General features: G+C 37.8%; 1 protein-coding gene across 2 annotated transcripts in view; it reads left to right on the forward strand.

Annotated features, from left to right (window-relative positions):
- Nucleotides 1–24,012, forward strand: part of LOC135114259 (polycystin-1-like protein 2) — a 39,793-nt gene that overhangs the window by 319 nt on the left and 15,462 nt on the right. The window contains exons 2-19 of one of the 2 annotated variants that reach the window (XM_064030104.1): nt 1,698–1,886; nt 2,436–2,657; nt 4,069–4,279; nt 4,656–4,784; nt 5,000–5,150; nt 5,619–5,784; nt 6,090–6,277; nt 8,005–8,124; nt 8,480–8,638; nt 13,422–13,579; nt 14,044–14,256; nt 18,565–18,664; nt 19,759–19,832; nt 20,406–20,504; nt 20,838–20,940; nt 22,020–22,102; nt 22,761–22,876; nt 23,673–23,835. In XM_064030104.1, the coding sequence (XP_063886174.1) occupies nt 1,771–1,886; nt 2,436–2,657; nt 4,069–4,279; nt 4,656–4,784; nt 5,000–5,150; nt 5,619–5,784; nt 6,090–6,277; nt 8,005–8,124; nt 8,480–8,638; nt 13,422–13,579; nt 14,044–14,256; nt 18,565–18,664; nt 19,759–19,832; nt 20,406–20,504; nt 20,838–20,940; nt 22,020–22,102; nt 22,761–22,876; nt 23,673–23,835 (2,571 nt within the window). In that variant the 5' untranslated portion in view covers nt 1,698–1,770. Of the gene's footprint in view, nt 1–1,697; nt 1,887–2,435; nt 2,658–4,068; nt 4,280–4,655; nt 4,785–4,999; nt 5,151–5,618; nt 5,785–6,089; nt 6,278–8,004; nt 8,125–8,479; nt 8,639–13,421; nt 13,580–14,043; nt 14,257–18,564; nt 18,665–19,758; nt 19,833–20,405; nt 20,505–20,837; nt 20,941–22,019; nt 22,103–22,760; nt 22,877–23,672; nt 23,836–24,012 lie in introns of those variants that run through there. The other variant, XM_064030105.1, reaches the window with a different exon arrangement.

Raw genomic sequence — 24,012 nt, forward strand, 5'->3', positions numbered from 1 at the left:
CACACACACACACACACACACCACACACACACACACACACACACACACACACACACACACACACACACACACACACCACACACACACACACACACACACACACACACACACACACACACACACACACACACACACACTCATCTCACAGCTGAGAAGACCCAGGTTTAGTCCTGGGCGTGGTGAGCCTCTTAATGCGTAGCCTTTGTTCTCCTAGCAGCAAGTAGGTATGGGATTGTAACATTGAGACCTTGCTGTCTCAGTGTGTGATGTGTGAGTGGTCTCAGTATGAGTTCTGAGTTTTTTCTGCTGGGGGAATGGGTAGCTGGATGACCAGTAGATGACCGTAGTTGAATGACACACACATTTTGAAATGGATGAAAGGATGAAGAAAGTGTGGATCAGTTAAAGGAAAGACTGGATGAATATAGGTATGGAGATGGCCTGATGTATTTACTTAGTTGTATTGTACCGGACATGAGCCTAAGCTCATTTTGTCCTCTCTCCATAACCATATTTATCCAGTTTCTCTTTAAACATTTGTACACTGTTTGCCACAACTGCCTCTTCCTTCAGATCATTCTAGATTTCAGTTGTTTGATAAGGGAAGCTGTATTTCTTGATGTCACTCAAACATCCACTCTTCTTTATTTTCTTCCTGTGCCCCCTCGTGTGTCTCTCACCCTCCTCCGTGATACCAAATCATTTCTGTCTGTTCCTTTCTATATTATTTACTCATTTGTATATTGTTATCAGGTCTCCTCTCTCTCTTCTCTCTTGTAGTGTTGGTAATCCCATCTCTTCAAGTATTTCTTCATAGCTGAAGTCTTTCAATTCTGGTACCATCTTTGTTACTATCCTCTGTATTCTTTCCAGTTTCCGTATATCTTTTTTTTTCTATGTGGAGCCCAAACTACTGCTGCATATTCCAGTTTAGGTCATATCATGCTTATTATAATCTTGTTCATCATTTCTTTATCTAAATAGTTAAATGCCACCCTAATGTTTGTTAACAAGCTGTATGTAGAGCTGAATGTTCTGTTTATGTGCTTTCAGGCGGTTGTGTGTCCTGGATTATTACCTCCAAATCTTTTTCTTGATTACTTTTCATTATTATTTCTCTTCCCATTTTGTAATTTCATGAAGGTCTCTTTTTACTTTTTCCTATTTCCAACACTTGGTATTTTCTGGCATTAAATTTTAGTTTTCATCTTTGGCTCCATGCTTGTATCTTGTCAATATCCTTTTGTAATTTCTTGCAGTCATTTTCATCCTTTATTATTTTCATTATTTTTGCATCACCAGTAAAAAGATTTATATATATCTATTTAGATCCTCTGTCATATCATTTACATATATTTGAAACATAATAGGTTTCAACACAGATCCTTGCAGTACCCCACTTGTCACTTCGCTGCAACTTGAATTAGTGTTGGACTACTGTGCTCCCTTTAGTCTTCCTTCATTCATGTGTGTAGCTTAGGCCGTGTACTATAATTAGGTAGATGCACACACACGCACACACACACACACACACACACACACACACACACACACACACACACACACACACACACACACACACACACACACACACACACACACCTTTTTATAAGAATATTCATAAAAGTGGTATAGTCAGAAGAAATGCTTAGAAAAATATAACAGCTTACTAATATGGACTCAAACTTGTATAACAGAATCAGACCAAAGTGTTCAGTGTGTCCCTGGAGGTGTTCCATCCCATCACCTGCCTCATCATTGACTTCAACGATGGGTTGCCTGAAGAGGTGTATGGCACAGCCCCACTCTGCCAGTCCAAGTACCCCTACAGCGGCCTATCGAGACGGTCCACTCACTAACCCCTTCAACATAACACATGTCTATGGGTAAGCATGAAATTGAGGGAGATTCTTGTTGGTGTTTTTGTCTTGTGTCTTGCAAATGTAAATATTGAAACTAAAGTTGAGAGAGAAGATTCCATTTCCTATACTTGAGTATCATACTTGCCAGGAAATTGTAGGAAGAAAGAAACGCAGCTGTGTTGGGCATTTATGAGTCATCATTCTCCTGTCATAATGTAGCATTGTGGCTCCCCCCCCCCCCCCCCCCGTCTCTCTCTCTCTCTCTCTCTCTCTCCTCTCTCTCCTCTCTCTCTCTCTCTCTCTCTCTCTCTCTCTCTCTCTCTCTCTCCTCTCTCTCTCTCTCTCCTCTCTCTCTCTCTCTCTCTCTCTCTCTCTCTCTCTCTCTCCTCTCCTCTCCCTCTCTCTCCTCCTCTCTCTCCTCTCCTCTCTCTCTCTCTCTCTCATCACCAAAAATGCATCTTTATTTCTCATATTCTGACATCACTTTTTTATCCACTCCTGAACTTTTATTTCCTTTCAGATTTGTTCAACACAAAAGTGGCAGATCAGATAACCTCTCCTTTCATTCCACAGGAATGAGTCCTTGTATAATGTATCAGTGGTGGTGGAGGACCTGCTCATTACTCTGAGACAGCGGCTGCCAGTGGTTGTAGCCTACCTGCCCTGCAATGCTCCTGTGGTGTGGCTGCCCAATGGTGTGTCCTCCCCCTTGGAAGCCCCAATTGTTATGCGTTCCAGGCCATTCAGAGTGACGGCAGGTGCTACTGTTGAATGTAATGGAACTGTGGCTACCAAGTGAGTGTGTCAGAAAGAAAAAAAATTATCATTTACCATAGTTATATACAGTGGTTACCAAATGCCTCTCTTTTTGAACAATTTGGTTTTTGAACAAAATTTTGAACTCATTATTGCTTTTGGTTGTGGTACCATAATTTTGTTCTAGAACAAAGTTACTTGATTTCAAATATTAAAAGACATGGCAAAAGCTGCTGTTTATTATTAATTTATAGTTTCTATAAATATCTACTTCATTTTTATATATTTGGAGGAGAGACACAGAGTGTAAGACAGTAATTCAATCTTTGAAACAAAGTAAATGTGATCCCACTGAAAAGCCTCGATGTAAACAAACAGTTTTCAGCGTTCAGGACTAATCCCAAGCCACCTGTGGTTCTCTCGATGACCCCCAATGCCATCACTACTGCACAAGTGCATTTTTTCAGTAGCTTTTTCCAGCAGCAAGATGTCTAAATGTTATGATCACCTTCATTTTGGTGGTAATTTGGTTGCTCCTCTCTGTGTCCCTCTGTAAGGCTTCCCTCACTAGATCAGTCTACACCAGTGATTCTCAACCTTTTTCTCCCATTCCCCCCTTCATGAATTCTCAGCATTTGTGTGGCTTCCCTTCATTTTCCCAAATCCCACCCTGACAAAAAAAAAAATAAATAAATAAATAAATAAAAAAAATAAATAAATAAATAGATAAATGTTGATGAGAACACCTTTGCTTTATTACAAAGTTGACAGTCATTATTATTTTATATTTGACATATTTCTGTGATATGCTTAACTTACATCACTAGACTACAAAAGACTAGTGGACTCAAGCAAACTTGAATGTGGTTGGGAAAAAGTTCAGTTGTTAACCTCTCCATATTTTATCACACATCAGTGGGAAGGCTGACATTGTTTGTCAGGACATTGTGATGCAATTTTTTTTTTATTCAGATTCCTAACATTATTTAGAAATCTATAATTTGTAACAGCCCACCTAAATTCTTGCCCCCCAGGTTGAGAACCACTTCTCTAAACAGTATCTTCTGATGAGTTTTGTCATACTAAGCTCATTAATTACATCCTTTCTGTATAAATAATTTGTGAGATTGAGATGTTGTGAAGCAGCCATCTTGGCTGTGGGAGCATGTCATAAACCACTAAGGCAATGTAGGCTGGTGTCTGGGAATGGATTAATCCATTTTACATTGATTCCTATGGGGAAAATAGTTTTGGTTTTTAAAATTTTGGATTTCAAATGGCATTCAGGAACAAATTAAGTTCAAGAACTGAGGTTCCACTGTACTAGTAACTAATTGATTAATTGACCATATATCTAGATATCTATCTATCAAACTATTTATGACAGTTATCTGATAAACATCTATATTTGAGAGTTGCTCCTGTTTATTTCTTTTATGCAATTCCCCAGAAAATCATGGACCATAACAAAAGTGGAGGGAGATGGAGGAATCCCAGTGGAAGATGTCATAGTTGAAGGATTCATACCCTCGTGGAACTACTCAGAACTTGCTGTTCCCGCCAATTTCCTTGATTATGGGACTTACCTCTTCACTTACAAACTCCAGCTCCTTGCATCCAAAGTCTTCCCCCTTTTCAGAACTGCCTCTACTTACATGACTGTATGTACACCAGTATTCTCAATCATTCATCTCTTTCTCTGGTAAACTCTGGAACTCCCTGCCTGATTCTGTATTTCCATCTTCCTATGACTTGAATTCCTTCAAGAGGGAGGTTTCAAGACACTTATCTTTCAAATTTTGACTACCGCTTTGGACCCTTTTCTGGTACTGGCATCTCGGTGGACTTTTTTTTTTATTGGATTTTTGTTGCCCTTGGCCAGTGTCCCTCCTACATAAAAAAAAAAAAAAAAACATACTGAAGCTTCCATTTTTTCTCTATCTTTGTATTTGGAGTGGTTGCAGTATGATGTGGATAAACAAAGAGTCTCATACAAAGGGAAGGAGGCTCAGCAATAATGTTTTTTTTTCCAATCAGGTAATAAAGACACCACTACAAGCGGTGATCATTAAGGGTGGCATGTCCAAGGTGAGCCGAGGGTATGGCACTTCCCTTGTACTGGACCCTCATCAGTACTCACTGGACCCAGACTGGCCAGATGACAAGGTATGTTGTGAGTCCAAGGTGCCTCATTTCACTGTGCTTAGACAGATCAAGGAGAATAATGAGATTTACCTGAGGAAAGGAATAAAGAAAACAGGTCTTGGTGTTAATACATAACTTGGTAAGAACTGTAGAGACAGAGAAAAATGTTCTACTTTACTTCATTAAGTTTTCTTTTCCTCACATTTTACTCTGTCTTTCTTCCTTCTTGTGTCCAGAACTTCACCTACACGTGGTTCTGCCGTACTCTCACTGATCCTGAGCACCCCTCAGTTGAAGGTCTTCCCCAGGTGTACAACACTCAGCTCATTCCTGAGCCACTTTCTGTGGCAGGCCAAGCAGGAGGAGGCTGTTTTGGCCAGGGACCTGGTAATCATGTCAGGACAAGTTTAATTTCTATACTTCAGTCTCTCACATTCATGTGATAAAGACAACAAAGTAATTTGAATAGGAAAATAAGAGGAGTAATGATCAACAAATTTCATAACTTTCTCCAAGACCATCATATAATGATATCAAACATCTTGATATATATGTTTAGACAAACACCATTGAATCTGTTTTTAACTGCTGATTTATTATCTGAAGATAAAAGCCATTATAGTTTTATAACTATTTTAATCTAGAATAAAATTCTTGAGGATCAGATGAAATTTACAAATTATATGTAATTTACTGAAGACAGCAATCTCCTTAATTTAGTTTCATTGGGATTCATGAATCAGTTTCTCTTTGTATCATTTAGGATGTTATTGTCATGAGTTTTGAAAAGTGTTTTAGATGTGAGACATGGAAAACTTATGAGGCAAGGCTGCTCACATTCCTTACCTTGCACAGGCTCACTTGATTACATGATTGGCTTCCTGAACCTTGACACCTCTTCCTTCACTCATGCTGATGCAACTTATGAAATTGAAGTGTTGATAGAGAAAGACACACGCTTTGCTGTGTCTCGAGTGTGTGTTGATGTCCTACAAAATCCTCCTCCTTCCATAGAGATAAAGTGAGTTTGGGCCTGTCATTTTTGCTTGTGTGTCTTTTCTCATGCTGCAGAATGATTACAGCAACTACAGCCTAGGGTATAGCTAGGAGCTAGGCAGTGAGTTTATATGCATGTAAACAATATATGGGTAATAACTGAGGGAAGGATTGCAGGTATGTGAGAGCCAGATACATAAGTGTGCATTACAGATTATGTTTTTTCCTTAATTCAGACAGGATCAGAAAACTATGGTAATGTAGTATTCCTGGTGTATATCAGTTAAGGGAAGCTCTACATGCTAGCCTTATACCTCTTGATGCCTACAGGTGTGCTGATGAGAAAACCTGCAGGCCAACTTTCTCTGGCCTCTTGGTGAACCCCTCAGCCCGGGTAGCCTTACAGACCCTCTGCTCAGACTATTGCCACAATGACATGGAATATTCTTGGTCCATCACCACTATTGAGGATCAGCCAGTTGTGGAAGAGTCGACCTGCACTGAAAACTGCCAGCCAGGTAAGAGGAAAGGAAGATGCTGATTTCAAACATAGCATAACTCAATCATCATCATCATCATCATCATCATCATCATCATCATCATCATCATCATCATCATCATCATCATCATCATTGTTACTCTAGCAATCTTTGTTATTGTTATTTTCATATTTTACTTTTATTTTTATCCTGTGTGGGCCATCCTATGTGAGATTCTCAGCCTGGTATATAGATAAATAGATCTCACTGTAATTTTGGGACCAGTACCATCAGGAGACTTGTTTACTTTTTTCTATTTTTGCCCTTAATTGGTGTTCTTCACAAAAAAAGAAAAAAAAATGCTGTGGGATCTATTTGGGGTTTCACTCACCCAATTTTCTCTTGGCTAACACATAATCATAGAAAGCATCACTAAATATAATCATAAATAAAATGATGTCTCACATGTCCCCTACCTGTATGGTTCCAGTGCACACCATCCCTCACCAGATGCCTCTTATAGAAAGGGGAACCAAAGCTTATGAAGTGATTCTTAAGGTCCTTTCTCAATGTTCTGTTGATGGACTTGGTTATCTGGTCATATATACTTTGGTTCACCCACCCTTGGCCTCAGTTCTGTGATATTTCTAGGTTCTATCTGTTTTCTAGCAACCTCAGAGGACAGTGGCTTTCTATTTGTCAGGTTATGCCTTTAATGCATTCCATTATGTTCCTGGGATTCATTTCTTGGTTTATATCATTGCTCTCCAGGAACAATATGGTTAATTCGTGAGGCTATTCTAGCACCTGATTTAATCTTTGATTGTGGTCAAAGGCACCAGCTCTGGGTCCAAGATGGCAAAAAGTCCTAATTTTACATCTGTGAATTTGTGGGATGGCTTCGGGTATATTGCTATGCCCAAATAGTACAATATGAAGCATCTGATAGAAGCTTCTTGAATCTTCAGTTTTCTCAAGAGACCCTAACTTCCTCACTTGGGGCACCAGAAATATTTAAGATGTGGGAACTATTTAGGGGTTTCACTCACCAAATTGCCTCCCGGCTAACACATATTTACAGAAATCATCACTAAGTATAATTATGAATAAATGATAACTTAGCTGTGGACCATGTAGCTGGAAGTTATGGAGACGGCCTGAGGGGTGGTCGCTGGTGTTTCAAACCAGCTGGTTGGCTGCGCATTTGTAGCTAAGACAGTTCTCTTGTCTTACCCAATGCTTCTGACTTCTAAGTTTTTGCCAACTTAGCAAATTTAACTAAGGAAAACTGTTAGAGTAATGAGAATGCATCTTAACAGGACTGTAGTCTGGTGGCAGCTCTGGACAGGCAACTGAGCTAAGCAGTGAGGCTCGTTGCCTCCTAGCCATGTCAAACAACAAAAGAAATGCGCATTCTGTTCACTTCTACTTCTAATTTTATCTATTTCAATAACTAATACTTAGTTCATACTAGATTAACCTTAATTACCCCTTCATATGACTTTACAGCTTACATACAAGTCACAACAGAAACACATTGATATCGTGTGTGATGCAGTAGAAATTTCCACACGTTTGTCATTCTTCAAGACGAATTCCATGCATGTGGCAACTTTAGCCACTTGACAAGGCTCCTCAACAAGCTGCAAGATTATGCAGCCTCTTTGTTAGTTTACTGTCCACTATGAAGGAACAGTCATGGTCAGACAATAGATTTTTCTTCACACTTACATTAAGAAGAAATTTCTTATGATGCCTTTTTGCAGTGCTTCCAACTGGGAAAAATTCAAAAGACATTGCAATTGGCAGTGAACTCTTCAGGCTGAATCCAGGTATTGAGAAGTTTAAAGTGACCCTCACAGTAACCACACCATCAGGAACTAAAGGTGAGAAGATGGATATCCATGCATGAGTAGGATGGGTTGTGTGGTACATGGTATAAAAAGCACAAAATTATTAGAAACTTAGGTTTATTTACACAGAATTTATGGTCCCAAGAACCTCCTTTTCTAAGTTTAGAGTAGTTTGTTATGTATATATTTTCTTATAATTGGCATCACAGGAATGGTGCTTATAGAAACTAATTGAATGTGAACAAATATCTTCTCTCGTTTTCCATAATTCTACATGGAGCACATGTCTCTCTTTGTATTTATTTTGGGGAGGGTTCAAAATACACATCCAAAGTGATGGTGCTGAATGGTAATGGAGATGCCTGTTTTGTGTTTTCTCATGCCTCAGGGGAGTATGTCATGACGCTGGTCCTCAACAAGCCCCCGTCAGGAGGGAGTTGTGATGTGAAATTATCTGTTGGACGAGCTCTCATTGACAATTTTGTATTTGCCTGCACTGGTTGGGCAGACCCCGAAGAGGCAGGAGTGGACCAGTATGTTTTCTTCAGTGAGTACCACTGCCCTCATCATATCAGTATGGACATGTTGTGTGGATGTGTGTTATTATTAGTTAGTGTGTGTGTGTGTGTGTGTGTGTGTGTGTGTGTGTGATTCACCTATGGTCATCTGCTGGTCATCCAGCCAGCCATTCCCCTATGGAAAGAGCTCAGAGCTCATAGTGACCGATCTTTGGGTAGGACTGAGAGCACTTACATACCATACACCAGGACACCGAGGTCACAACCCCTCAGGTTATATCCCATACCTATTTGCTGGTACGCATTAAAAGGCTTGCCCATTTGTCTCGCAGCTCCTGGGATTTGAACCCAGGCCTTCTTGGTTGTGAGGCAAGCATGCTAACCACTACACTATGCAGTGTGTGTGTGTGTGTGTGTGTGTGTGTGTGTGTTTAACCAGTTGTATTTACTTAGTTCTATTATACAGGGGATGAGCCAAAGCTCATTTTGTCCTATCTCCGTAACCATATTTATCCAGTTTCTCTTTAAATATGTGTACACTATTTGCTGCAACCACATCCTTCAAATCATTCCAGATTTCAGTAGTTCCCTACAGGAAGCTGTACTTCTTGATGTTGCTTGAACATCCACTCTTCTTTATTTTCTTCCCATGCCCCCTTGTCTGTCTCTCTCCCTCCTCCATCTGTGGTACCAAATCATTTCTGTCTATTCTTTCTATATTGATTACTAATTTGTACATTTCTCTTCTTTCTCTTCTCTCTTGTAGTGTTGGTAATCCCATCTCTTCAAGTCTTTCTTCATAACTTAAGTCTTTCAATTCTGGTACCATCTTTGTTACTATCCTCTGCATTCTTTCCAGTTTCTGTATATCTTTTTTTCCATGTGGAGCCCAAACTACTGCTGTGTATTCCAGTTTAGGCCATATCATGCTTATTATAATTTTCTCCATCATTTCTTTAAATAGTTAAACACTATCCTAATGTTTGTTAATAAGCTATATGTAGAGCCGTATATTTTGTTTATGTGCCTTTCAGGTGGTATTGTGTCCTGAATCATTACTGCCAAATCTTTTCTTTGTTACTTTTCATTATTATTTCTCCTCCCATTTTGTACTTTCACAAAGGTCTCTTTTTACTTTTTCCTATTTCCAACACATGGCATTTTATGGCATTAAATTCTAGTTTTGATCTTTGTCTCCATGCATGTATCTTGCCAATATCCTTTTGTAACTCCTTGCAGTCATTTTCATCTTTTATTATTTTCATTATTTTTTACATCATCAGCAAACAGGTTTATACATCTGTTTAGATCCTCTGTCATATCGTTTACATATATTTGAAACATAATAGGTGCCAACACAGATCCTTGCAGTACCCCACTTGTCACTTGTCAATTTGATTTAATATCTCTGATTACTGCTCTTATTTCCTTCCCTTGTAAATAATCATCTATTCATCTCAATGTTGCTCCCTTTAGTCCTCCTCCATTCTCTAGCTTCCACATAAGGCTTTTGTGGGGAACTTTATCAAATGCTTTTTTGAGATCCAGGTATACTGCATCAACCCATCTGTTCCTCTTTTGCATTCCATCTGTTACTCTCGTATGGAAGCTCAGTAGATTTGTAACACAGGATCTTTCTTTCCCAAATCCAAGTTGCTTTTCTGTAATTATCTTTTCATCTTCTAGATATTCCACCCACCTGTCTTTAATTACTATTCAACAAAGCTTGCTTACAAGCTTTGTGTTAGTGTTAGTGACACCAGTTTATAATTTAATGGTTCCATTTTATTTCCCCCTTTGTGTGTGTGTGTGTGTGTGTGTGTGTATATTTCATGTATTGGTGTTTATTTATTTATTTTTTTTATGTAAGAGGGTCACTGGCCAAGGGAAACAAAAAAGTGAATAAAAAAATCCCAGCCCCAGAAAAGATGTCAAGAGAATTGTTGAAAATTGAAGAATAAGTGTCTAGAAACTTCCCTCTTGGAAGAGTTTAAGTCATAGGAAGGAGGAAATACAGAAGCAGGCAGGGATTTCAGAGTTTACCAGAGAAATGAATGAATGACTAAGAATACTGGTTAACTCTTGCATTAGAGAAGTGGACAGAATAGGGATGAGAAAAAGAAGGTCTTGTGCAGCAAGGCTGTGGGAGGAGGGGAGGCACATAGTTAGCAAGATTAGAAGAGCAGTTAGCATGAAAGTAGTGGTAGAAGATAATAAGAAATGCAAAATTGTGGTGATGAGAAAGAAGCTAAACACAGTCAGTTAGAGGAGGGGAGTTGATAAGATGAAAAGCTTTTGATTCCACCTTGTCTAAAAGAGCAGTATGAGTGGAAGCCCCCCATACATGTGAAGCATACTCCATACATGGATGGATGAAGCCCCTGTACAGAGTTACCATCTGGAGGAGTGAGAAAAACTGGCAGAGACAACTCAGAACGTCTAACTTCACAGAAACTATTTCAGCTAGAGATGAGATGTGAAGTTCCCAGTTTAGACTATAAGTAAAGGACAGACTGAGGATGTTCAATATAGAAGAGGGCGAGAGTTGAGTATCATTGAAGAAGAGGGGATAATTGTCTGGAAGGTTGTGTTGAGCTGATAGATGGAGGAATTGAGTTTTGAGGCATTGAACAATACTAAGTTTGCTCTGCCCCAATCAAAAATTTCAGAAAGATCAGAATTCAGGCATTCTGTGGCTTCCCTGCATAAACTGTTTACTTACTGAAGGGTTGGACATCTATAAAAAGACATGGAAAAGTGCAGGGTGGTATCACTAGCATAGGAGTGGATAGGACAAGAAGTTTGGTTTAGACTTTAGAAGATCATTGATGAATAATAGGAAGAGAGTGGGTAACAGGACGGAACCCTGAGGAACACCACTGTTAATAGATTTAGGAGAACAGTGACTGTCTACCACAATACCAATAGAATGGTAAGTAAGGGAACTTGAGATGAAGTTACAGAGAGAAGGATAGAAACCAGAGGAGGGTAGTTTGGAAATCAAAGCTTTGTGCCAAACCCTATCAAAAGCTTTTGATTTGTCTAAGTCAACAGCAAAAGTTTCACCAAAATCTCTAAAAGAGGATGACCAAGACTCAGTAAGGAAAACCAGAAGATCATCAGTAAAGCAGCCTTAACAGAACCCATACTGGTGGTCAGATAGAAGGTTGTGAAGTGATAGATATTTAAGAATCTTAATGTTGAGGATAGATTTAAAAACTTTAGATAGGCAGGAAATTAAAGCAATGGGATGGTAGTTTGAGGGATTAGAATGGTCATCTATTTTTAGGAACAGGCTGAATGTAGGCATACTTCTTGCACAAAGGAAAAGTGTTGATAGACAGAGTTGAAAGAGATTGACTAGGCAAGGTGCAAGCACAGAGGTGTAGTTTTGGATAACAATAGGAGGGACCCCATCAGGTCCATAAACCTTTTGAGAGTTTAGGCCAGCGAGGGCATGGAAAACATCACTGCAAAGGATCTTAATAGGCAGCATGAAATAGTCAGAGGGTAGAGGAGAGGGAGGAACAAGCTCTGAATCATCCAAAGTAGAGTTTTTAGCAAAGGTTTGAGTGAAGAGTTTGACTCTGGAAATAGATGAGATAACAGTGTTGCCATCAGGTTGAAATAAAGAAAGGAAAGATGAAGAAGCAAAGTTATTTGAGATGTTTTTGGCTAGGTACCAGAAGTCAAGAAGGGAATTAGATTTTGAAAGATTTTGACACTTCCTATTAATGTAGGAGTTTTTGGCTAGGTGGAGAACAGACTTGGCATGATTCCAGGCAAAAATATAAAGCACATGAGATTCAGGTGATGGAAAACTCAAGTACCCTTTATAGGCCACCTCTCTATCATGTATAGCACAAGAACAGGCTGTGTTAAACCAAGGTTTGGAAGGTTTAGGCCTAGAAAAAGAGTGAGGAATATATGCCTCCATGCTAGACACTATCACCCCTGTTATGCACTCAACACACAGAGACAGGTCTCTGACATGAAAGCAGTAGTCATTCCAAGGAAAATCAGCATAACACCTCCTCAGGTCCCCCAATTAGCAGAGGCAAAATGCCAGAGGCACCTCTGCTTAGGGGGATCCTGAGGAGGGATCGGAGCAATAGGACAAGATACAGATATGAGATTGTGTTTGTGTATGTCTTTTGATATGTTCTATGTGTTCCATGCATCCTGTGTGTTCTAGATGCCTTTGTAGGTTTTATATTTTTATGAATTTCATGTATGGTAGTTATGTGCTTTGTGTCATAGATGTTTTATATTGTTTATTAGTCTTCTGTGTATTTAGTAGTAGATGTATCTTAAATTTTCTTTTTCTATTAAGGCATTTTCTACATTCAAGTGTATGTTTGAAATAATTTTTGGACTACAATAATTTTCTACCAGTGTCATTTTATATGTTTATATTCTGTAAATTTCAAGGTCTTAAGCATGCATTATGAAACAAATTATGTAACTGTGGTCAATAAGACTACTACTACTACTACTATATTTTGTGGTGTATACAAACGATCATGAATTTATGAACATGTATGTATAATATCCTGTTTGCACATGTGTTTGTATCTTCATATTTGTAAACATGAAAAAAAAAAATATTCAGAATTGCTAACTTCCACTCTCTGTGTATAACTGAAAAAGGACTGATTGACCTGTGCATCCCCTTATCCTCATGGTTTGGTCACATTTTTGGAATAGTTATTTGTTAGTTTTCAATGAAAGGATGTGCATGCAAGGCAAAACTCACAAAAATCATGAAGCTTGCATGACAGCATTATTTTTTTCTTTCCTTCATCTCACCAGTGTATGTGGAAACTATTGGGGACCCTCTGAAGGAAACCATTGTGGCTTCCACTAGTCCTAATGCCAACCTCATCCTGCCCATAGGAAAGTTTACAATCTTCTGTGAGATATGGGACAAGTTTGGTACCTATGCAGAGGTGACTGTGGGAGAAGCTGAAGTGAGTATTCTCTATAAAAGGTTGAAAGTCTGTACATCATATGCTTTATATGAGAAGAAAATTATATATATATATATATATATATATATATATATATATATATATATATATATATATATATATATATATATATATATATATATATATATATATATATATATATATATATATATATATATATATATATATATATATATATATATATATATATATATCAACCAATGGTCTGCTAAATTGCTGCAAGAAAACTTGGGCTAGCATTCCTAGTTGTGATTTTGTTGCTGCAGAATGGGGCCCCACAAAATAAGATTTACATTTTTAGCAGTAATAACTTCTTTGAGTTGCATATATGCACACTTCACTAAGGTGCATTAGAAATACCTAACTGCCCATCATTTCTTCCAAACAAAGCAAACATATCCTCCCATATTTTGATAAGCAATTAATGGACTTTCCTTTCTCAGGCAACACTACCATCCCAGGATGAAGTGGAAGCCTTCAATACTGCAGAAAGGATTGAGTATCTGACTGCTGTTGGAGACCAGTTCACTATAGGAATGCTGCTGAAGGCTCAGGCCTCAGTGAGGGAACATGCTCCATGGCTCAACCTTGATATGAATGCCTTAAGCAATCTTACAGCTGATGAGATGGAAGACAGGCTAAAGGATGTGGCCAAGGTGAGGATAAGATGACTTTGTATGAAGGTTGGATGAGGTAAGGCTGACTGAAAATGTATATATATCCCATTGGATGAGGAACCATTCATGAGATTCTTCAAGTTTCACCATATCTACTTGATTTATTCACTACTCAAACACTTGAATGGGAAGAACTGAGAGCTGTAGTTGTTATGTAAAACTTTCTTGGTGCCTGCCCATCAAGTGCATTATAGAAGGTGGGTGTTTTAGTTTTGAGAAGTATATTAATCTCACCATTTCTTGTGGAAGTATTGCGATATCATGTCATCTCACAATATCACTAGTGTATATCAGAAGTGTGAATGTAATGCACACACACACACACACACACACACACACACACACACACACACACACACACACACACACACACACACACACACACACACACACACACACAAACACACACACTATCACAGGGAAGAGTACCAAAAGATTGGAAGAGAGCAAATATTACACCAGTATTCAAAGGAGGAAATAAGGAAAACCCATTAAATTATAGACTGGTGTCCTTGACTAGTGTTGTAGAAAAAAATATGTGAAAGAACAATACAGGAAAGATGGATGAAACACTTGGAAAAAGATAAAGTTTTGATAAAATTGTCAATTTGGATTTAGGAGGGGAAGATCATGCTCCATGAACTTATTGTCCTTTTATTCAAGGGTAATCGATATTGTGCAGGAGAGAGATGGATGGGTGGATGGTGTGGTGTCTATTTAGACTTCAAGAAAGCGTTTGACAAAGTACAACACCGAAGATTCCTATGGAAGATAAAAAATTATGGAAAAATTGGAGGAAGACTACTGGAGTGGATGGAGGATTATCTGGATGATAGAGAGATGAAAATTGTAATACAAGACCAGACAGAATTTATCTTGGCTGAAAGTAACTAGTGGTGTCCCACAGGGGTCAGTGTTGGGACCAATAATGTTTGTAATATATGTAAATGACATAAATGAAGAAATAAACAGTTATATGAACATATTTGCAGATGATGCTAAGCTGATGAGAAGGGTAGAAAAGGTAAACGACTGTATGGTATTGCAAGATGATTTAAATAAGATAAATAGATAGAGTAAATCTTGGTAACTGGAATTCTATTTAAGTAAATGTAAAGTAATGGAGTTTGGTAAGAGTAAGAAAAGAATACAATATCATTATGAGATGGATGGTGTGAAGTTACAGAAATCAAAAGAGGAAGTGATTTGGAAGTAACAGTTACTGAAAATTTGACTCTGGACAGACAAATTGATAAAATTACTGGAGAGACAATGAATTTGTTAAAAATAATAAGAATGGCATTCTCATATTTAGATGAGGGAATGATAAAAAAGTTGTTGATTTCCATGATAAGACCAAGATTGGAATATGTGGCAGTGGTGTGGTCTCCTCATATAAAGAGGAATATTATAAAATTAGAAAGAGTACTAAGAGCAGTCACTAAGATGGTTCTGGAGTTGGGTAAGTTGACCTGTGAAGAGAGAGATTAAAAATGTTGGAAATTCCTACCCTTGAAAATAGGAGAGAGAGAGAGGGGATTTGATAAACATCCATAGAATGATAAATGGTATGGAAAATGTGGACAAAGAATGTTTTATAACTAGACACACAGAGTACAAGGGGACACAGTAAGAAGCTGAAGAAAATTAACTGTAGAAGAGACATCAAGAAGTATAGTTTTCCTCACAGAAGTGTGAACAAGTGGAATGAACTCAGTGAAGATGTTGTCAGTGCTGTAACTGTCCATGCTTTTAAGTCCAAACTGGATAGATATAGAGACGGGATACTATGAGATTACTCCACTCCTGTAAACCATAACTAGGTAAATATAGCTAGGTAAATACATACACACACACACACACACACACACCTTTCTACAGATTCATAAATGGGAAAATGAAACATAAGGATGGAATAGATAAGTTAAAAAGGGAAGGAAGAATTTATAAAACTGCTGAGGAGATGAGTAAACTAATGAATGAGAGTTTTCAGTCTGTGTTTACAAAGGAAACTGATTTTGTGGCACCAGAAGTGGTATCACAGAATGAGGGAATACAGGCAATACAAGTAAAGAGACAAGATATAAAGAAACTGCTGGAAAAGCTGGATGTTAGAAAAGTTATGTGACCAGATCAAGTAAATGGATGGATATTAAAAGAATGCAGAGAACAAATGAAAGAACCCAAATCAGATATAATCAACGGCTTGTTGAAAGAAGGAAAAGTACCATGGGAATGGAAAAGAATTAACATAGTTCCATTATACAAGGCAGAGAATAAAATGGAACCATTAAGTTACAGACCAGTGTCATTAACAAGTATTGTAAGCAAGTTTAGTGAAATGGCAATTAAAGATAGATGGGTGCAATATTCAGAAGAAGAAAAGATAATTACAGAAAAGCAATTTGGATTCAGGAAAGGGAGATCCTGTGTCACAAATCTACTGAGCTTTTATATGAGAGTAATGGACGGAGTGCAAGAGAGTGACAGATGGGTTGATGTAGTATACCTGGATCTTGAAAAAGTATTTAATAAAGTTCCCCACAAAAGTCTTAAGTGGAAGTTAGAGGATGAAGGAGGACTAAAGGGAGCAACATTGAGATGGATGGATGATTATTTACAAGAGAGGGAAATGAGAAAAGTAATCAGCGACACTAATTCAAGTTGCCACGGTTACAAGTGGGGTACTGCAAGGATTTGTGTTGGCACCTATTATGTTTCAAATATATGTAAATGATATGACAGAGGATCTAAATAGTTATATAAACCTTTTTGCTGATGATACAAAAATTATGAAAATAAAGGATGAAAATGACTGCAAGGAATTACAAAAGGATATTGACAAGATACATGCATGGAGCCAGAAATAGAAACTAAAATTTAATGCCAGAAAATGCCACGTGTTGGAAACAGGAAAAGTAGAAAGAGACCTTCATGGAATTACAAAATGGGTGGAGAAATAATAACAAAAAGTAATGAAGAAAAAGCCTTGGGAGTAATGATCCAGGATACATTATCACCTTAAAGGCACATAAATGGAATATTTGGCTCTGCATACAGCATGTTAACAAATATTAGGGTGGAGTTTAACTATTTAGAGAAAGAGATGATGAAGAAAACTATAGCAAGCATGATACAACCTAAATTGAAATATACAGCAGTAGCTTGGGCTCCACATAGAAAAATGATATATGGAAACTGAAAAGAATACAGAGGATAGAAGCAAAGATGGTGCCAGAACTGAAAGACTTAAGCTATGAAGAAAGACTTGAAGAGATGGGATTACCAACACTAGAAGAGAGAAGAGAAAGAGGAGACCTTATAACAATGTACAAATTAGTAAACAATATAGAAAGAATAGACAGAAATGACTTGGTACCACAGATGGAGGAGAGAAGGAGATGGGCAAGGGGGCATGAGAAGAAAATAAAAAAAGAGTGGATGTTTGAGCAACATCAAGAAATACATGCACATACACACATGGGGTAACATGAGTTTCTGAGGATATTGCTGGAGGTGAAAGTACAGATTATTCTAAGTGGAAGATGTTCTATGCACATATGCTTTTTGAGACTTTGTTTAGCTGTTGTATGAAATTCAAGTGTGGGCAGGCAGCTCATTCACAACGGCCAGGCCAGGTGGGCAATCATGGTGGAGAAATGCCCTGTCTGTCTATTCGACATTACTGTGTGTGGCATTGCCAGCAGTTTTTTCTGTCAAACTTATGCAATGCAGTCTAAACATATTCATTGCCACTATCTCAGCAAGAAACTGAGTGTGACCGACTGGCAATCAGCTGATTTGTTCCTAGCCTCGCTTCTCCCCCAATTCCAGCCTGGGCAGTCATGGTGCCATATAACGTATTATTTTATTAATCTTTAATTACAACCATACAGTCCTTGTGTAATGTTTATCGGTTAATCACCTGTCCATTAATACCATTCCTCTTGTTATGGGATATTGTAAAGCTCCAAAACTTGTAGCAATCATAACTGAATAATTCACAATTTGCCAACAGACATGCATGTCAACATACTCTGCCATGGATACCCAGCTGGCTGAGCCATTGTGTCTGTCATCCACCCACACTTGAATTTCACACCACAGCTAAACAAAGTCTCAAACTACATAATGTGCATGATATGTTTTTGACATAGAATAACCTGTACTTTCACCTCTAGCAATATCCACGGGAACTCATGTTATACTTCATATACACACCCTGATACTAAAAGGTTAAGTCCTCACATAACATTTTATAGAATGTACCATTTTGCTTTTTTTCAGATGAACACAGAATCATTAAAAGCAGCTATCAACACAATGAATGGGGGAAGCTTGGCTCAGCTTAATGTGATGGCTGGTGTGATGAGGACAGCTGTGGCTGGTGAGTGAATGAGCAAATGTTGAGTGTCAGTTCATGGTTTGCTACCCACCTGAGTCATATGAAGATTGGGATTTGAATGTTTACTTTTTTTATGTAGGAGGGACACTGGCCAAGGACAACAAAAATCCAGTAATAAAAAAAGAAAAAAGCCCACTGAGATACCAGTCCTAGAAAAGGGTCCAAAGTGGTAGTCAAAAATTGAAGGATATGTGTCTTCTCTTGAAGGAATTCAAGTCTTAGTAAGTGGAAATACAGAAGCAGACTGGGAGTTCCAGAGTTTACCAGAGAAAGGGATGAATGACTGAGAATACTGGTTAACTCTTGCATTAGAGAGGTGGACAGAATAGAGGTGAGAGAAAAAAGAAAGTCTTGTGCATTGAGGCCATAGGAGGAGGGGAGGCATACAGTTAGCAAGATCAGAAGAGCAGTTAGCATTAAAATAACAGTAGAAGAAAGCTAGACATGCAACATTGTGGCAATGAGAGAGAGGCTGAAGACAGTCAGTTAGAGGAGAGTTGATGAGACGAAAAGCTTTTGATTCCACCCTGTCTAGAAAAGCGGTATGAGTGGAACCCTCCAGACATGTGGGATAGTCAAGGCCAATCAAAATCTATTTGGGCTTTAGTGATCATCTTGGCTTAACTGGTAACATGTTGAACTCACATGCTACTCTCAGTGTCTTGTCAAAGGTTCATTTCCTGATAACAGTCTCACATGGCCAATTTATCTGACCTTCAAATTAACTTCTCAGTGTTTCTGTAATACTTCAAAATGGACATAATATCAGCACTGTAGGGAAATAATTTTTAATAAGGTTTAATGAAGTTTTGAAAAGTGAAAGCATTACATACATTCATTTGTGTACAGAACATGCAACAATAATTCCAAAGTACAGGACATATTTGGAGCATGTTTGTTTCTTATAATAAACATGATCAATTGATTTCAGGCAAGCCTGTCAGGAGAGTTGAATGTAACAGTCATCTTTATATACTTATCACAGTGCATATTTGACATCGTAAACACCCCAATCATAGTAACATTAAATAACCTTTTATAAAGTTTGCCACTAAATGTGTAATGTTTCCACTCAGGAATTGACCAGGCAGAACAAGCAGCAAAAACTGTGGATATGGAAGCCAGAGATGCTACTATGACTTTGTTGAAGGTGAGGATGGCAAACATGTGAATCCATAGACCTATTGGAGGTGAAGATTTATGTGGTAGGAAGGGAGGGAGGCACATAAAGCCATGACCTCTTTGAGGATGAAGGTCTGGAACTTGAAAACTGATGGAGAGGGAGTGGGAGAGGGGACAGATGATGACAAAAGAGATGCTTAAACAAAAAGGAAAAAAGAACAACAGCAGAGGTGATAATGTAGACTGTAAAATAAAAGATATGGGATAATAAAGGTGAAGAAAGTAAGGTAAATAATTTTCTGATGGTTCTGGAATTTGGGGAATGAGAAAGAAACATAAAAGAAATATAGAGCCTGATGAATAGGAGACATCTGTTTAGAGGGAAGAAAAGAGTGAGAGAAATGAATGGCATAGGGAAAGACAAAGAAGAGAAGAATAATGGTAATATAGAATAAGTATAAGAAACAAAAAAAATATTAAAGGTGTCTTGAGTGAAATTTTATTTTAGTTTTAAGTCTCAGGATACAGTTAATAGAAAGGGACTCTTCTTGATTCACTGGAATCTTTTTCTTACCTTTGTTCCTCCACTGTGGCCCAACAGACTATGACGGACAGCCTGGAAAATGTTGAGGTGCCTTCCCCACAAGACCTAGTGCCTCTCCTCACATCATCCCTCAGTGCCATGAGTTCCATCATGAGTGTAAGTCTTACTCACATCTAGAACTGGCAAGTGATACCCACCACTTGAGGAGTTTAACTTATGATTGAAAAAACTGTAATGAGTGAGGTAGCTCAGGCAAAATCTCTCTCTCTCTCTCTCTCTCTCTCTCTCTCTCTCTCTCTCTCTCTCTCTCTCTCTCTCTCTCTCTCTCTCTCTCTCTCTCTCTCTCTCTCTCTCTCTCTCTCTCTCTCTCTCTCTCTCTCTCTCTCTCTCTCTCTCTCTCTCTCTCTCCATATTGCAGGTTTAGATTCTCGGGTACTTCTAATAATCTAATGTAAATTCTTCCACTATTGCTCCATTTTCCCTTAACAGGGTGTGAGAAGGATCATTGATGGGGAAAACGTCACCAATGCTCCACCAACAGATGTGGAAGCAGCAGAGAACTGGGACTATGAGGTTGATATTGGTGATGATGGTAAGTATGTGTGTGTTGTATTTACCTAGTTGTATTTACCTAGTTGTAATTTACAGGGCCTGAGCTAAGCTTTTGTGGTCCCATCTCCATATCTACACTTGTTCAGTTTTCTTTGAAATTGAGCACACTCATTGCTGATACTGCATCCTCACTTAGTTTGTTCCATACTTCTATATTTCTCTGTGGGAAATTATATTTCTTTACGTTACTCAAGCATCTTCCTTTTCTTAGTTTTCTGCTGTGTCCTTGTGTGTATCTGGTATTTTCTACTTCTCTTAGCAGTAATTTCTCATTATCAGTTTCTTCCACTCTATTCCACAATTTGTAAATCAGTATTAAGTCTCCCCTTTCTCTTCTTTGTTCCAATGTTGGCAGGTTCATTTCCTTTAAATTGTCTTCGTATGTTAATTCTTCCAGTTCTGGAACCATCTTCGTTGCCATCCTTTGTATCTTTTCTAGTTTTTTACTTGTTTCTTTTTATGGGGAGATCACACTGATTCAGCATATTTCAGCTTTGGTCTAATCATAGTGGTAATTATCTTTCTCATCATATCTTTATCTATGTAGTGTGTGTGTGTAGTGTGTTTGTGTGTGTGTGTGTGTGTGTGTGTGTGTGTGTGTGTGTGTGTGTGTGTGTGTCTGCACGTGCATCTGTTTCCTGCGATTTTACTAAACTGTCCCATGTCAGGCAGTTCCCCTTAAGAGCTGATAAGAGGTAGAAACTGTAGTCACTTAGTATCATGGCCTTTTACATAGGAGGCACCATATGTATTAGAGGCTTTTTTGGCTTCTAAGTACTCAAAGGTACCACAATCCCTCAGCATAGATATCTGACATTTCTCTGTAAAATTTGTCCATGTTAAGCAGTTCCTATTAAAAGCTGATCAGAGGTAGAAACTAGTCATTCAGTATCATGTCCTTTTTATGCAGGAGGCATCATATTTATCAGAGGCACTTCAGGCTTCTAAGTACCCAAAGGTTTCACAATCCCTCAGCTAAGATATGTGACTCTCTGTAAGATTTGTTAATGATACTTTTCATTTGTGCTTGTAACCGTTTTTTTTTTTTTTTTTTTGCAGTGAATCTTGAAATTCCAATTAGTCCAACTGTAATGCGACAAAAGAATGTTATTGACACTACAATCAACAGAGCAAAAGAACAGGTTTGTTGAGAGAAATATATTTGTAATTTTTATCACACACTGAATATCTTTTAGTACATATTTTGGTTCTTTTGTCTTTATTTTTTTATTTATTTATTTTTTTTTTGTCATGATACAGTCCTGTAACATTTCCTTTAAAGAGAAGGTACTGAATATAATTTCCTCTCATTTGTTCCCATTCTTTTAAGTTTGCTCCCTCCTCCGTTTTCTTTTTTCTCTTTTCTCTTTCTTTATTTATCTTCTCCCTAGGATAATTTTCTTTTCTGGTTTCTATACAATATTCTCTCATACTTAATTATTCCCATATCTGTATTTCTACCTACATTACTTCCTTTTCACATTTATGCGTAACTATATTTTTCCCCATCTGTATTCTGATTTATGAGTATTTTTTTCCTTTTCCCCATTCATATATTCTCTCTTCTGTTCCTGTTTCACATTGCCATGTTTACTCATTCTTGATTTGTAATACATATTACCCTTTCTTCTGCAGCCTCCGACACCTTTTTGTATTCTGAGCTTCAAGTATTTTTTTCCTGTAACCCTATTCATATATACCTTTTTCTACACACATACATTGCTGTATATTTCATGCTCCTTTCACTTCAGTCTGCTACTTACTATTGGCTTCTAATACATGTTACCTTTTCTCTCACAGGTTAACCAAATGATGAATATATTGGCAACACTGGTTCAAGAAGTAAGGGATCGCACTGTGGATGGGGAGACAGTGGTGGCTCAATCTCCTAATGGTGCTTCTATGAGAGTGGCAAAGTAGGTGATGGGATGGTGGTGGAAATTTATTTATTTTTTATAAGAGGAGCATCATCCCATGGCAAAAAATAAAAAAAAATAAAAAATAAAAATGAAAAAAATAAATAAAAAGCTCATTGAAGTGCCAGTCTAATGAAAGGTCAAAAAAAAGGATCATCCAGTATTGGAGGATAAGTATCTTGAGACCTCCATCTTGGAAGAGTTCAAGTTATAGGAAGTAAGAAATACAGAAGCAATCAGGGAGTTCCAGAGTTTACCAGAAAAGGGGGTGAATGATTGAAAATACTGGTTGACTCTTGCATTTTAGAGGTGGATGCGGAATAGGGGTGAGAGAAAGTAGAAAATCTTGGGCACACATATTCCCTAATTGTGTCTCCCATAAATTATCTTAATTGAAGCTTACTAACATTAGCTGATAAATGAAAACCACATAGTGTGATATTTGTCAGCAAACTAGCAAAAGTGTTATTTATATGGTGATAAAATGCTGTAAGCTAGATTTGAATTTCTTGTTATTTCAGTTTTTGAGGATATGTGTACATAGATTAAATGAATAGGACAGTGTGCTGTTTATTGTTTTAATATTGGTTTAATTCTTTGTTATTCAATCTGAACAAAATCAACAATTTTCTCTTTAATTTTTCCAATAGTAATCCTGAGAATTGTTCTGATTGCAATACAATAAACAACAAATGCTTTTGCCTTACATTTCATTCCAGTGATATTTTACTGTATTATTTACAATGAATTTTACTTGAAATATCATAGAAGTTATTGATTGAATTGAGCATTGCAGAATGTCAGAAGCTGTGTTGCTGGACGGAATGAAGGTGGAGATGGCCAAAGGAGGTGGAACTGCTAAGCTTCCTCCAGGGTTCTGTCCATCCAATTTTGAGAACCTAGAAGGCTGCAACAGGAGCTTCTCCATCACAGCCATCGAGTGGCCAGGCATCACTCATGTGGGTCTTGTTGTTAAAATAGTCACATCATAGTTACTTAACTCATTACATCATGGCTCACAGCCTTAGTATTTGTGTTTAATCACATAAGAGATGAGTCATATTTTTCATGTTCATAATGGCATAACATAGGTACACTACTTTCACACTACTTTTAACTTAAACCATATCAAGTAA

Source organism: Scylla paramamosain, chromosome 27 (genome assembly GCF_035594125.1).
Source record: "Scylla paramamosain isolate STU-SP2022 chromosome 27, ASM3559412v1, whole genome shotgun sequence".
Taxonomy (NCBI): domain Eukaryota; kingdom Metazoa; phylum Arthropoda; class Malacostraca; order Decapoda; family Portunidae; genus Scylla; species Scylla paramamosain.